General features: G+C 46.8%; 1 protein-coding gene across 5 annotated transcripts in view; it reads left to right on the forward strand.

Annotated features, from left to right (window-relative positions):
* The window catches only part of UIMC1 (ubiquitin interaction motif containing 1), a 79,454-nt gene extending 78,146 nt beyond the window's left edge, over window positions 1–1,308 (forward strand). For all 5 annotated transcript variants that reach the window (XM_083422835.1, XM_083422833.1, XM_083422831.1 and 2 more), the window contains exon 14: window positions 844–1,308. In XM_083422835.1, coding sequence (XP_083278961.1) covers window positions 844–1,057 — 214 coding nt within the window. In that variant the 3' untranslated portion in view covers window positions 1,058–1,308. The remainder of the gene's footprint in view (window positions 1–843) is intronic.
* The last annotated feature ends 14,612 nt before the right edge of the window (window positions 1,309–15,920 follow it).

The following is a 15,920-nucleotide window of genomic DNA, read 5'->3' on the forward strand; positions in this document are numbered from 1 at the left end:
CTTTCACCTGCCATAGCAAAAGTATGACCACCCTAGTGCAGGTTTTGAGCACTGTGCCAAAGGAAAGGCTTTAGTAAGGTGGAAAGTTGCCTGTATGTAACATTAGTTTCTGCCGTTGATGGACAAGGAACTCAGCCACTTCTGAATAAGAAGCAAATAACTCTGAGTGCAGGCAGGAAGGAAATAACTCTGAGTGCAACACTAGGAGGTGTTGACTACATTAGACAGTAGAGTTCTCATTTTATATCTTCTTCATTGGTTGCCAGTATGTATAGGGGCACAGGTTATGGTGCTACTGATTGCCTAAAAAGCCCTAAACAGTACTAGAATATTTGAAGAATCGCCTTCTCTTACATGTCTGGTCCTGCTTGCTGCATTAATAATGGGAAGGCTTGCTCTGCACCCTGTTGTCATTATAGGTCAAATTGATGGAGACAGGGCCTTCTCTGCACTGGTGCCCAGAGTCTGAGGCTTCCTCCTCCAGTGTATCCCACTGGGCTTTCCTTATTGGTGATTAGGCAGGTTGCTGAGACCTTTTTGTTCAACTGTGTCTTTAGTACAATTCCTCCACCTCCTCATTGTTTTATATGTTTGCTGTATTTTGTGCAATATTCTTTCTCTTCTCTTTTTATCTTTATTACTGCATGTGTTTTGTAGGACGTTTTAACCTAGGTTGTGAGCCACCTTGAAGGGGACCAAAAGGCAGTGTAAAATGCATTAAATAGATAAAGAGGAAGAAGTTGGAAGAGTTGCATTTTGTAAGACTATGGCTTACAGACTCATCTTGTAAGACTAGCTGTCTGGTTTTACATTTTGTTTTCTTTTGTATTTCCCTCCTATCAGGTGCAGCTTGGCAGAGGCGGGCAAGAAAGCAGAGTGCAGTCACAATGTCCAGAGCACCTTTCCCCAAGCAGGTTGTAGTGACTCTCCAATTAAATCTTTCACCTCCATTTCTGAAGCCAAAGACTGCCTAGTGGACTTCAAAAAACAGCTTGCCATTGGCTCTGGCAGTCAGAAACAAGCCAAAGCCAGCCTCAGGAGCAGGAAGAAATACTGAGCATTGCACAATGGAAAAAGGGCCTGGAAACGGAATAGGAAGCAAGCTCTTCCATTCCACTGACTTTGTCTGGCAGGAAGAGTGCAACTTCTCTACCAGCTTCAGACATCCCTCTTCTGTACATATTGTATGAACCATACAGGATTTGTCATGTATTGAATTGGTTGTGTGCTTTATAGATGCCTCTTCAACCTTGCTTTTCAATTATAAAAGAAAATGAAATATATTTATTATGTTTTTATAATCTGCAATCCTCTGCTGTTTGGGAATCCTTTTTATTATTGTTTTATTTTATTACTTCACAACCTATGTGTCCATAAAAAAGCCCACTGGTCAGTATGAGGCATCTTATTGCAAACGTCAAAAACTTGGTGAGTAGTCCAGCCAAAGCTGAGTGTGAGAGATATAAAGGTGTGCTTCTGCCATTAAAAACAATGGTTCTTTAGAGGTGTGAGTAGCTTTGGTTATAGCCTGCCCTCTTTTGCACTAACTTCATACCACTGACAGAATATGAGTGTGATGGACAAGATTAGCCTGTCTTCGGCTTACGTTCTACACGAGCAGGTACCATAACTTGAGCACAGATCAATAAATATAAAAGAGGAGAGAAAAAGAGGACAAAAATTGGGTTTTTGTCCTAATATATTAGATTAAATTAAATCAGAAATGGCCAACTTCTTAAATCTGGCAGGCTGGATTATCCCTGGCCAAAGTGCTTTGGGGTAGCTTTCCAATCTGGCATAGGAAAGTAAAAATCAAGGCAGGTCTCAAATGGGGTCTATAGGCTGCCAATTGCTACCCTGAGTTACACGCACACATAGCAGGTCTGTGAGGCTGTGGTATCAATGGTGTGGCTCCCCTGCTTGTCCTATGATCAATCCCCTCTCGGCTGCTGTTTTAATTTTAATTGAAGGCCACATTTAGCCTGAGCTCTGTTGTGCTGGGTACTGTACCGTAATATAATTCATTCAGTCCCTGCCTGAAAGAGCTTCGAATCTAAAAATTAGGCCCAAGGGGTATCTAACATGGCCTGTGGCACAGCAAAAGCGAGCAGCCCACACCTTGATGTTCTGTTATTACCTAATTGTTCCATGTTCCTACAAAATACTGTACATTCTTGGGACTTTATTTTATTTTGATGCAGAGCCTGCGCTATTGCAAGAGCTCAAGGGCAGGTTACAGGTAACAGCAATTACACGTAAAACAAAGAAATCCCTGTCTCTAAATTGCTTACAGAGGCCAGGGAGAACTAAAGGAAGGATGACATGCTATCTTAATGGGACATTGTTTTATCTGCTGTGAAAAGGCTGGTGTCGGCTCCTGCTAAAGACAGAAGGATTTTAGTGGCCTAGAGGTGTCCTGCAAAGGCGTATGTGCATTCTGCGTGTGCAGAAGAGAAAGGAAGGGGTAGAAGGGGTTTCCTTCTCAGAAAAAAAAACATGACACAGGATGGATTTTCCTTTATCTGGGCTTCAGGCATCTTGAGTTCCAACCCTACCTGGCTGGAAGAATGGGGGGGGGGAGGGGGCTTTATTTAGAGCTTGCTGGCTTTGTCCATTCCATGGCCAAAACAGTGGTAGTGTTACCCTTCACCTTCACCCAGTACAATAGGGAGCCTTGTTGCTCCCCGAGTCCTGTGGACTCCTCAAAGTTTTGCTTGAACCCATTTCATACATTCAGTGAGAAAGCTTTACTTGAGCTGGGCACTTTTGGCTCTCTATGGAAAAGCGAGGAGGTTGCATGTCCAAAGCAATTCTTTCCTCTGTAAAAAAGAGATGTTTTGTTTTTGTGAGGATCCACCTCTCTTTACAGAGGAAAAAATGCATTGTGGGGCAGAAAGGCTCAATAAGCCTTTCTTGACATTATTGTTTCCTACAATCGATTAGATGTGTAGGATTCAGATATGACTCGCCACCTGTTGTCTGAGGTGGGGTGGTATAGGAAAAGCTTCACCTCTTGATTCTGTGCAGTGCATAAATGGGCCCTGAGCCAGCGGCTGTAATCCAAGCAGCTTGAGCTAGGGAGTGACGCCCATTAAATTGTGTGGAACTTAACTGCTTAGAATCACTCTGCTTGCTGCTTGAAGCTGATGGCAAGGCAAGGTAAAAAACGAATAAAAAAGCAATGTGCTGTATTTGGTGCTGCCACATCTTCAGCTGCTATGTCCTCCACTGCCTTGGCACGCACTCCTTCCCTTGTTATCTCGCCAAATTTCAGTGCATCTGAGATCTTTCTCCAATTTCACTGCATAAAAGATGTCTGCATAAAAGAAACCCTCCTGGTTTCTTCCTCGTTAACTGTCAATCCACTGCAGGCCTGCCGCTGGAAGCAAAACCCCTTGTTTATCTTTTCAATTGGTGATAAGGAAAGAGCAGAATGACTTTCCCAAGCTCAGCTGTCACCAGTGCTCAGGGTCGGCTCAAGGAGACACCAATGAAATCAGCCACGGCAGGCTCGGGATCCCACCAGCAGCCGCTCCCACAAGCCTCCTTCCAGGCAAAGCTGACACAGTCCCAGGGCGTGCGGCGGACGGTGTCACCTTGGGACAGAGCCACTCGTCTCTCTGCACAGTGTCTAGCGGACGTCTCACGGAAATTGTCAGCCTGTACTGCCGCTCGATTGGAGCACTTTCACTCAGGGTACTTGATAGCAGTGAGCAAACAAAGGAAAGCTTGGCTCGGTAGCCTGGGCAGCAATAATCTCTGCTTTGCAAGCCTGGCTGCACCTTTTTCCGCAGCCGTGTCTGTCTCCTTTTGTGTGGCAGACTGGCTTCAAAGAAGCTAAGAGGGAGAGGATGTTCTGAGCATCCTGATCCCAGGTGTCGCAGAACTAGGGTGACCACACTCTGGCCTGGCACTGGGCACATACTTTATACAAAACCAGCATTGGGTGAAGTTCTCCGGTGCCAACACTGGTATCTCCACACAGAAGCTACTAAAGTGCACCCAGCCATCAGTTCTATTTTATTTTCCATTCCAAGCCAATAGAGAAAGTAGGAGTAGTATAGGGCTTATGTGGTGGTTTACGCATCACTTTTATTTCTTAGCTGGGTACTTTTCTGGACTCATCAGACACAAATTCCTTAAGGAATATTTTAGAACATGATAATGTTAGGCGAAATCAGGGAATATGTGGCAATAGCGGTAGAGAAACTGGGATCTGAGAGCAGATCACTGACACGTAATACAGTGGTGCCCCACAAGACGAAATTAATTCGTTCTGCGAGTTTTTTCGTTCTGCGAGTTTTTTCGTCTTGCGAAGCACCAATGTGTATTGACGGTTTCCCATAGGAATGCATTGGCGTTTTTTTTAAAAAAAGGCCCAAGACGTTTTCGTCTTGCGAAGCAAGCCCATAGGGAAATTCGTCTTGCGAAGCAACTCAAAAAACAAAAAACCCTTTCGTCTAGCGAGTTTTTCGTCTTGCGAGGCATTCGTCTTGCGGGGTACCACTGTATGTCATTTAAGCAATCAAATGAAGAAAAGTCAGACCACCTAAAGGATCACCTCCCATGTATACTTAGAACTCAAGATTATTCCCAGAGACCATTCCCCAAATCACTCCCAGGTCCGTCCCCCCAGGTCAGTTGGGGAAGTGCAGTTCTGGTGGTAGCAATATGGCTGTGGAAAGCCCAGACATTCCACGTTCCAGATACTACTTTGCTTTTGTGAAGGTGTAAAACACTGGAGTGAGCAATTTAACATTGCCTTAAGGTTCTTGTGAACCACCCTGAGATCTTTTGATGCAGGGCAGTATATAAATAGTTATAGTAGTAGTAATAAAATAGCAGTAATAGTAACAATGGTTACGTTTGTTAAACTTTAAATGTTAACTTCCAGAATGAAATTGGTGTTTTGAAATCCCCAAAGTTCAAATTTACATTCTCAATTGTTTGGTCACTTTTCTCAACACTTGCTGTCAATCTCATGTTGGACTGCCAACCCTGTCCAGCCTGGTGTCATGAACTGGCAGGACAACGGGCAGGAGGAAGAGGAAGAAGAGGATGCTGGCAAAGGGTGTCTAGCTACAAAAGAGCAAGCTGTCTCCCTGAATATGAAGGGCTCTGAAGCACAGGGAGCAGGGAAGGGGTGGCTGAGGCAAGCAAGGGCCCACAGCCCACTCCCTAGCTGGCCAGGTGCAGCTCGCTAGCTCTGGGAGGAGAGGTGATTCCTCAGCTGGAGTAGGCTCAGGACAGGTGAGGGTCACATGCCTCATCAAGCCAGATCCTGCAATAAGCATGCAAAGGACAAAGGGGAAGCAGAGTTGAGAGGCTGTGTCTGCTCAACTGTCCATGTTGAGGGACCTTGACTTAGAGGCTCCTGGACCTCCATGGTTCGGGTTTGACTCTGGACTGTATCCTGACTGCTGGACTTTGGACTTGGATTGACCCTGAATCGTTTCCTGACCTTTGGACTTTGGATTTTGGACTTGAATGGATCAACCCTCGGACTTTGATCTTTGGACTTGGCACACTGACTTGCTGCCAGGTAGGCCAGGGGTTCAAGACAACTGGAAGTAGCAGCGGGCCACTCTCCTGCAGGTGGGAGGAGGGCAGGGCTAGATCCAATGGTGGGCAGGGCTGTGGGGTGTGAGATATAAAAACGCCAGTCCCAAGACCCTTGAAATAAAGTCTGAGCAAAATTGGTGAAGCAGCAAAGAGTTTTATTGGTTACACATTTCTTGCAAGAAGTGGGGTGTCCCAAAAGCAGGCACATCCAAGTTCAGTAAAACACAAGCATATACAGTGGTACCTCAGGTTACAGACGCTCCAGGTTACAGACTCTGCCAACCCAGGAATAGTACCTCGGGTTAAGAACTTTGCTTCAGGATGAGAACAGAAATCGCATGGCGGCGGCGTGGCAGCAGCGGGATGCCCCATTAGCTAAAGTGGTACCTCAGGTTAAGAACAGTTTCAGGTTAAGAACGGACCTCCGGAATGAATTAAGTTCTTAACCCAAGGTACCACTGTACAGTCAAACCTTGGTTGTTGAAGGTAATCCGTTCTGGAAGACTGACTTCCGAACTGTCCGACAACCAAGGCTTCTGATTGGTTGCAAGAGCTTCTTGCACTCAAGTGGAAACCGCACCAGATGTTCAGGTTCCAAAAAACGTTAGAAAACCGGAACATTTACTTCCGGGTTTTGGCATTTGGGTTCCTTAGCTGTTGCAATCTGCTCAGATGGAGCAACTTGTCTGAGGCCTTCGGCCTTTTATAAAAAAGTGACATTTTCCATTTCTTACAGGGGAAGGGCCCAAAGTATCTGGAACCAGAGCCAAAAGTAAGCAGGACTCCCTCTTTTTCTGCCACCCCCTTTCCCCCCAGCTCCCAACCCCAACTCCTTACCCACCTGCATGACATCAGACCAAAGACTATGCAGGCCTCAGGTCTGCCCACCCCTGGCTGCTGAAGCTGCAAAGAGCTGACAGGGTAGGAGAAAGTGTGTTTCCTGGGGCTGACGGGACAGGGAGGGAGATGGCAGAGCCTCAACCTTTCACTCACCAGCTCTGTTCGAAACAGAGGCTGAAAGCAAGTGCGTTTTCCAGAAAAGCTGCTGTCAGGTCCTGTGCTCGCCCTTGTTGGTCACGGAGAGGCTGCTGCCCAAAGACAGCTTGTGGCGGTCTCTGCTGTTGAACCTCTGCCCAGCTGTCACGGAGGCCTCAAATATGTTTTATTATTCATTAAACTATCTCCCTTTCCCCATTCTCCGGCACACAGCACATTTGCACAGACAGGCTGTCCTCCCCCACCCCTCAGCCCGCTGGCAGGATTGTCCTTCGCAGAAAGGGAGCTCGCAATAAGCGAAGGCATCCGTATGAGGGAGCAGCGATGAGGCTGACCTCTCCTCAGCCTGCTCATGTGTGAAAAATCCCTTTTCTCAGCAAAAGGATGTACCTAGGTCCTCCCATGATCTGAATCGGGAGGGGAACCTGGTCAAAATAGGAACCTGGGAGCTGCCTGATTCCCATCTGTTGCTGCACAGGAAGCCATAGGCATTTCCTACTAGGCACTCTCTCCCCATCGGCAGGAATAACTGCTTAGCATAGCCATCTTCCCTTGCCTGGATGCTCTCTGCAGTAGCAGGCTGGTAATGAGAGAAACCGATCTCGAGAACTGGTAGCTGCTGATCCCCAGAAGACGAGAGCGGAGAAGCACATGCTAATCTGAAATGCATTGACTTCAGTCTCAGTCGAGAGGCTCTTATCAAATGTTTCTGCTGACAGGAACAGCGCCCAGTAGGAAATGGCTGCAGATTTCTTGGGCAGCAACAGATGAGCATCAGGCAGTTATCAGTTATCTCCCTGTCTTTACCTTACTTGCTACAGGTCAACCAGGGACCAAGCTGCATCCTCCCACAGCCTCTCCTTCCAAGAGGGAGAGAAAAATATCTGTTCCCATGGAGGTTGCACACACACCATCCATTTCAACTGCACTCTCCACACACAAAAATCTGGGAATTGTAGTTTATCCCTTGCAGAGCTACAATTCCCAGCATGGTTAACAAGTTACACTTCTCAGAATTCCTCTTTTTGAAGGGGGGGTTTGCGTTAAACTGTGTACTCTTCATAGAGTTACTGGGATAGCTCAGCTGGTAGAGCATGACTCTTACTCTCAGGGTCCTGTGTTCGAGTCTCGCGTTGAGCAAAATAATTCTGCATTGCAGGGGGTTGAACTAGATAACTCTTGCGGTCCCTTCCAACTCTGATTCCCAGACCCCACTGTCGCCACAAAATTCCTCTCCTGTTGCCCATTAGAATCCATTAAGTCTGTTGAGGGAAACCCTCTTAATATTACTATCTTAGCATTATGGCACAAGGAGAAAGGGCCATGGCTCAGTGGCAGAGCAAATGTTTGCATGCAGAAGGCCCCAAGTTCAGTCCCTGGCATCCATTTCGGTTCTCCGGTTCTCTTTCCCCCCCTAGTCTTTCAGTTTGCAAGTCAATTTTGGAAAGGGTGGCTTGGATAGATGTGCCTTTAAAATGCAAAGTGAATCGAGTTTCTCTGTTGCCTGAAACCCTAGGCGGCAGCTGGCAGACAATGTGGACAATGGTGAGCTACAGGGGACATTGGTCCAACTCAGTATTAGATGATTTCCTATGTCCCACTGCGTCCAGAAAGCAGTGAACCTTTTGGAGATTCACTGACGTACAAACCCGAGCGTCTTGTACGGACAGTCATTATAAGGTACTTTGTCATCTCTGTGTTGTACTCTCAAAGCCCACTTCTTTAGCAAAGCCCTTCTCTGAACATCTTCGTTTTCCCTACTCCAACTTATGCCTACTGCTCCGTGTGTGCGCACCTGTGAGTGCACTGCTATATAGATCCACTTCCCCTTCTCCCTCCTGCCTCTTTGCCCCGTTTTCGCTTGTAAGCGCTTTTCAACAGGGGAGCCCCTCTTACTTTGTTCCGTAAAGCACATTGATGGCGCTGTATAAAAGATAAATAGTAGTTGTTTTACTAGAGTGTGATTTCCAGGGGGATGAATGTGGAGTGCCTGAGCTGTGCTCTGTTTTGCAAAGGCACACATGCCTCCCATCTACCAGAGTACGTGCAGCGGAGAGAGATGTCGTCTGGGGCTGAGAGCAAGTGCATTTAATTATCTGCAGAGTGAGAAGAAGGTAGTGTCGTCTCAGGTGTTGTTCAGTAAAACTCTGCTAAATTCTTTACAAGTAGCCTTGAGGGGGAAATGCACAGGACAGGGGGAAAGTGAGGAGCACCGGGAAAAACAAAACCTGGGGTGTCCAATGATTCCAAAAGCAACAAAGAATCTTGCGGGACCATATAGATTCCTAGAATTGTAGAGTTGGAAGGGACCACAAGGATCATCCCGTCCAACTCCCTGCAATGCAGGTCTCTTGTCCAATATGGAAATCGAATTCACAACCCTGAGATTAAGAAGCTCATGCTCTACCAAGTGAGCCTAAAGACTTACATTTTTAATGGCACAAGCTTTTGTGGACGGGCAGCTACTTCATCAGATGCGGAAAATGTTTGGATAGCTTTGCAAATCTGTGTAAGGAAAAGCAACAGTCTTGTGGAACCTTAAGATGCCGACACCCTTTCTCTTGCTTAATCGTGATCTTATCGGGGCAGTCCTATGCGATCCCATCTTCAATAATATTTGTGGCTGCAAAAGTTTTGGGGTGGTCATACTGCTTCATTTCTAATCAGTGCATATCCTACACCTGCTGAAATCCAGTCACTTTTCATACCACAATATTAGGAGGGGAATGTTGTCCAGCTTTTGTTGTGCCATAGCCCCTCTGGACAGCAATAATGTGGTAGCGTTGGGGAAGCATCACAGAGCAACTAATAAAGCAAAATGAACCTACCGTTGATGCGCTACTGTTGTGGCAAAAACATGTTGCAGGATATGCCCACAATAAAACATCAGTCTGGAAGGACCCTGCTGTTTCTTACTGCATAAAGATTGCATGATCCCAGTTATTTGATTAAGTGTGGGGTGTGAAAACTGTGGCTTCCCATCTCGTTTGCGGGCAGAGATGCCTCTTGTCCTAACCCTTGCGACAAGCGTGGATCTCTTGCTCTCTAGGAAGGGAAGCTGAGGACGGCTGTTCTCCTCTCCCTTGGACAGCTGCTTGTTGGCAGGTGGCCCGAAAGAGGGTGGAGCGCAGGGAAGCCTTACATTATAACTTGACTGTGAGCTGCTTTCATTTTTAGTGTCCCATCTGTGTGGGCTCCCCAACAGCCTTCTCTCCAGCAACCAGTGAAGTCAGGAGAACAGGACACACCTGCCCAGCTCAGCCAGGAGCAGCCGCACCTTAGTGCCCACCTGGTCCCTGGTAAGTGGCATTTCCCTGGTTGTATCAGCTTCTGTGCTGTCAGATAAGCCTCTCTGCCAGATTGCAACCATGCCAGGGAGTATGGAACTGTGGCCAAGACACTGTTTATATCGCTAACACTCAGCCCAACCCACAGCACCTGTTCAGGGCAATGTGTGCGGCTGGTGGTGGCAACAGCATCTAGTGCAGCTCAGGCAGCTGATGTCAAGAGAGAAAGCCTCCTTCTCTGCATCTCCCAGGGTCTGGTGGGTGGATGAGGCATGGAACAACGGTAGTCCAGTGGTAGAGCTGCTGCTTCGTATGCAGAAGATCCTGGGTTCAGTTCCCAGCATCTCAAGGTAGGGCCAGGAGATAAGCCTGCCTGAATCCCTGGAGTTCCCTGTCAGTTCTGAGCTACGTGGACCAGACCCGGTATGGGGCAGCTTCCTATGTTTCGCTGGGGGCAAAGAGCCCTTCTGTCATTGAACGACAAGCTGAAGCAGAGGAGGGAGGCAAGGCAGAGTTGGCCTATCAATCTTGTCTCCTATCATGGGACATTTCTGACTTTTTCCAGGGATGCAGGGGGCGGAGGAGAGTGAGGAGGAAGGGAAGATTCCTTGGGCTGAAAGCAATAAGCACGTGCGTGATTTCTTTCTTTAAAAAAAATTATATTAAGTTTCAACATTTTAAACACATGCAGTCTTAACATAGTTTTGTCTTTTATTTTTTACTTCCCATCCCCTTTTCGATGGAGTTTTTTAACCCCTTCTGCTCCATCTTCTATCAAATCACAACCACTAATTACTTCTGTTGCTCATAGCTCAAATCCATACTATAATATATTTTAAAATAGTTCAAAAAAGGCATTCCCTCTTCCATAAAACAAGAAAATGTGCTATTTCATGGAAGAGTACAGACAAGGAGTTGGGTCAGAGTGTTTTCAGAGAGCTGAAAACTGACCCTGTGTAACTCTGGGCATAAGTCCTCCAGACTTTCAGCCATCTGAAGTGCGTTTAGTCTTGCTGGCAAAAATTGTTAGAAGCGGAACAGGGATGTGATAAATGGGAAAACTCTTGTGCCCAAATCCTAGATTTTTAAAGCCCGCTGCTCCAAATGTTGAGATAATCCAAGTGCCTTGTCCAGTTGAATAATGGAACAACCACCATTAGGAACATAGGAAGCTGCCTTATACCAAGTCAGATCATTGGTCAATCAAGCTCAGTGTTGTCCACACTGACTGGCAGCAGCTCTCCAGGATTTCAGACAGGAATCTCCTACCTGATGCCAAGATGCCAAGGATGGAACCTGGGACCTTCTGCACTCAAAGCAGATCCTCTACCACAGAGCCATAGCCCTTCTGCTCATTGTGGATTAGGGGTTTGGCTGGACAATGCCCAGAGATGCTAGATGCCTTTAAGGTAAAGGTAAAGGGACCCTTGACCATTAGGTCCAGTCGTGGCTGACTCTGGGGTTGCGGCGCTCATCTCACTTTACTGGCCAAGGGAGCCAGCGTATAGCCTCTGGGTCATGTGGCCAGCATGACTAAGCCCCTTCTGGCAAACCAGAGCAGCACACGGAAACGCCTTTTACCTTCCTGCTGGTGCGGTACCTATTTATTTACTTGCACTTTGACATGCTTTTGAACTGCTAGGTTGGCAGGAGCAGGGACTGAGCAACAGGAGCTCACTCTGTCGTGAGGAATCGAACCGCCGACCTTCTGATCGGCAAGTCCTAGGCTCTGTGGTTTAACCCACAGTGCCACCCGCATCCCTAGATGCCTTTAGGTTTCTTTTTTTAAAAAAAATAATTGAAACTAATAAGGCCAGGGAGAAGTGGTGGTAGATGGGGGAAGCTAAAACTCTCCTCCTTTCCCCACCCTGAAGCGGGGGGGGGGGTGTCAGTATGGGGCTTCTATGGGTAGGGCCCTCTTTTCATAATTTAGCTTGCTGTTCTGCACCTTAGAGGAGCATTGGATCAGCTGCCGGAATGCATTCCTGCGCAGTGGTTGCACAGCACTTGCAACCTTTTTCTCTCCAGTCCCAAACACAGACACAGAGCAACACATTCAAGCGCTGGACTTCAGTTTATTTGACCTCACGGAAACCAGTACAAACCCAGAGACATCAGGGCACATTCCAGGGGATGTCCCATGTGGCCTATTGTGTTTGACGGATTCATTTTTCCTAGGGACTCCCTGCAGTCTTTTGATGTCCATTATACAACAAGCGAGTATCAATCACCACAGAGGGCTTGCTGTCAGCTATAAAAAAGCAGAGCACAAGCAAGAGCCAGGGCTTGGTGAGACTCTGGGAAGCAGTAAATATTCTGGAGACGGGAGGGTGAGCTCCACCCTACTCTACCTCCTTGAATATGCCAACTCTGTGCTGGATGAGAGAGGGGTGCAGTCATGGGGCTCACAAGAGAATTAATCTTGAATAGTTGGCCTCATGTTCCTGAAGATCTTTTATAGAAATAACTTCATTTCCATTGGAATGTTCCTTCCTTGCACTGGAGCTATGGGCCACATTTCAAATGTTCTCCGGCAAACCACCAGCCGCAAGGAACCCCTATGAGCCAATTCACACATTAGATGATGGTTGTTGAGCATAGCTGTATCCGAAAGCATTAATATTATTATAATTACAGCTGATTTATTAATTGCCTTCTAAACCACCAACTCCAGTCAATTTACGCATAAAGTAACCTATTTTTTCATAGTTTCACATTTAATTCTTTGGTATTCCCTTATCACATCTTCGGTGTATACCTAACATGTAAAATACAATGGAACAGAGATCTGGATATGAGACGAGGTAGCACACATCAGCTCCAGGTTTTGTGGGACTTTGGGACAAATGCCTTGAGCATTCACCTCCTTGCCACTGTCACAAATGCCCATTTGCTTGCAGCAATGCCAAAGAAGAGAAGCAGGGTCTGGGAGGTAGTCCTGGGGCCCCCATGGGTTTTTTGTTGCTGGCAAGTGTCTCATGATGTTGACTCCAAAACAGACCCCAAGCAGCAAGCAAAGAACATGGCTGGTTGGGAGAGAAACAAGCCATGAACCTGGGGTGGGGAGGGCAGACAACACAAACCAAACTCCGGCTTATGTCACCCATGGTACAGTGGCAGAATACCACCTTTGAAACTTTTAAGCAGCATGCGCCAGCCCTTTAAACCATAGGGTTTAATCCTCCCCAGTGGCACAGGTTATCAGCTAACCTTCTGTTAACCAGAAGGTTGGTGGTTCATTGCAGAGGGTTGAACTAGATGGCCCTTGGGGTTCCTTCCAACACTATAATTCTATGTGACATGCGAACTGAGCCAGGATGTTGCCATATTCTGAAGAGAGCAAACTTCTTCCTTTTTACTGTTTCAAAAGAAGATTTTATTACATGGGTTATTGGAAGATAACAACGTTCATTTACTCTTTATATAGAAAAATATTTGCATACCACTATTCATAAAAAAGGAAAATTAAACTGTTTGGAAAACCATGCATATAACAGAGGAGTATATCAGTCAGGCTCTAATAGAATGGTACTCAATACAGAAGCCAGTCTAGAGAAAAAGAGCTCCCAACACAGCAGCTTTGTAGACAGTTTTCAGTGGTACAGTTTTCCTGACTGTTGATCTAAAGGCTTTCTTCATGCCTTCATACATTTTGTGAGTGTTGCGGGTGTCAACAGTGAGCTGAATGTTCTGACACAGCTTTCGTTAGTAGTCATTGGCCATCTGCTGAACATCGCTCCTTGCCTTTCTCAGTGTAGCAAGAGTCCTTTTGCAAGGCGCATGCTTGTAGTTCGCAAGAGCCTTGTGCTTTGCAGCCATAAAAGGCTCTATGTCCTTTATGCCAGTCTCAAACCAGACAGGGATCTGTTACTCTCTTTTGCCAAAGGAGGACGTAGCTGTGTTGCAGGTTGCCTCTTTGATGTAGTTTCTTGCTTGCTTTGTTGCTATCCCTGGGGCAGTTCAGTTGAGATTGTTTGACAGTGTTCAGACTCTGCCTGTCTTGGAAGAGCTGGATGTCCCTCCCTCTCTTGACGAGCTGATGAACATCAACTCTCAGGCATGTGGTAAAGCCCCAGGACAGGACAGAATCCCTCACGACGCAACTCTACGGCCTTCTCTTGCAGTGTTGGGAACAAGGGTCTGTGCCACAAGACATGCGTAACTCCAGCATTGCAACCCTCTACAAGAACAAAGGTGACTGCGATGACTGTAAGAATTTCCATGCAATCTCCCTACTGAATACTGTGGGGCAAGCCTTTGTAATCAACAGATTACAGTGACTCGCTGACAGCATCTATCCTGTGTAACAGTGCAGCTTTAGAACTCAGAGGTCAACAATTGACATGATTTTTCTCATGGCCTCAGCTGCAGGGGAAACGCTGAGCGCAGAGATACTGTATTGCCTTCATAGACCAGATGAAGGCCTTTTTGCTTGTCAAGTGAAAGGGCCTCTTTACCCTGCTCAGCTAGATAGGACGCCCACCTAAGCTTCCCAAGATGATTATGTCCTTCCAAGAGAACGTGCACAGCACCTCCCAGTATGACGCCTTCGCTTCAGATGTCTTGCCCATAAAGAGTGGTGCAAAACAGTGCTGTGTTCTCGCCCCAACTCTCCTAGGCACATTCTTCTTCCTGGTTCTCTCATATGCCTTCAGCTTGACTGAAGACAATGTGTACTTTCATTCAAGGAGCATCAGGGGTCTGTTCAACCTAGCACATCTCCATGCCAAGGCAAAAGTGTGTTGTTTGCAGAACATGCAGCCTTAACAATGCGCACCAAGGAAGCTCTGCAGAGATAAATGCGGTGCCAACAACCGATGAAGGTCTGCCAGGCTTGCGTGATGAGAATGCTGCTTTGTGGTAGGGAGAGGCGGGCAGCTTGCACCTGCAAGGAGTGATGCCTTGATGCCTTCCACATGTGCTGCATGAAGATTGGGGGCATCACATTGCAGGACAGAGTCTCGTGCAAAAGTTGTGCGGCCCCAAGCCCACATTCTCAGCATGTCTGCTCTCCTGTCTCAGTGACACCTGTGCCGGCTTGGTCGTTTCCACTGAATGGAAGATGGCAGGATCCCCAAGGATGTGCTCTAAGGGGAGCTGACTTCAGGCATCAGGCCTGTTGGCAGACTAACTCTGTGTTATAAATATGTCTGCAAATGAGACTTGAAGGCTGGCAGCATCAACCCCGCTGTGTGGGAATCCCTTGTAAATAACCACAGTGCCTGGAGACAGACAGTTAGGTCATGTATCTACAGCAATGACCAGAGGAGGAATGACCACTGGGAGGAACGCAGAGAGAAGAAATGGCTTGGTGAATCTGCAGCAGCACAACCGACGCCTTCATCTGCCCCAGCTGCAACAAAACATGTCTCTCCCATATCGGTCTCTATAGCCACAGCAGGTGCTGTAACTCTCCAATGATTTGACTCCATCCCCAAAGGCGCACTCTTCCATTGTCTCCCAACAACACAGAATTATTTGTTTTCTTGTTTAGTGCTAGACAGAAGTTACAAGCAAATTAGGACTTACTTATTATGTATGCTGTGTTTTGTTGTACTTTGCTCTGTGTAAGTAAGAAAAGCTTCAAATTTGCACTTTTGAGTCTGTGCTCTTAAATCATGAGGAATTTTTATCCTCAGGCTGGTAAGAGAGCCATAGAGTGGCTGGAGGAAAAAGCATCCTTGGGCAAGTTTCACTCACAATGTGTGAGACAGACAGCTAACTTAGGAAGAGTAACAGCTTCTCTCACACAAGGGCTCTATTCTCATCCCTGTGTTAAGCCCTCTCTGAGTATAGTTCTGGGTCTTCCTTAGCACCAAACCTGCCCATGTGACCTCAGTGACTCTGAGCTGTATCATGTGACTGAGGTCAGCTCAGAGAATCCGTACCTTCCCTCCTCGCCATAGCAACATTCAGGGGAGCATCAGCCCCACGATCTCTGTGGTGCCAAAACTCCTCCTAAGGAGGTAGAAGGGCTTATTAATGCGGGTGCCTAATTAATGGCACATGCTGTCTCTGAACTAATTAAAACCTACATGTGCTAATTGGGAGAGAGAAAGATAAATGCAAATTGGT

This window comes from Podarcis tiliguerta, assembly GCF_965153285.1.
Source record: "Podarcis tiliguerta genome assembly, chromosome: 2".
Taxonomy (NCBI): domain Eukaryota; kingdom Metazoa; phylum Chordata; class Lepidosauria; order Squamata; family Lacertidae; genus Podarcis; species Podarcis tiliguerta.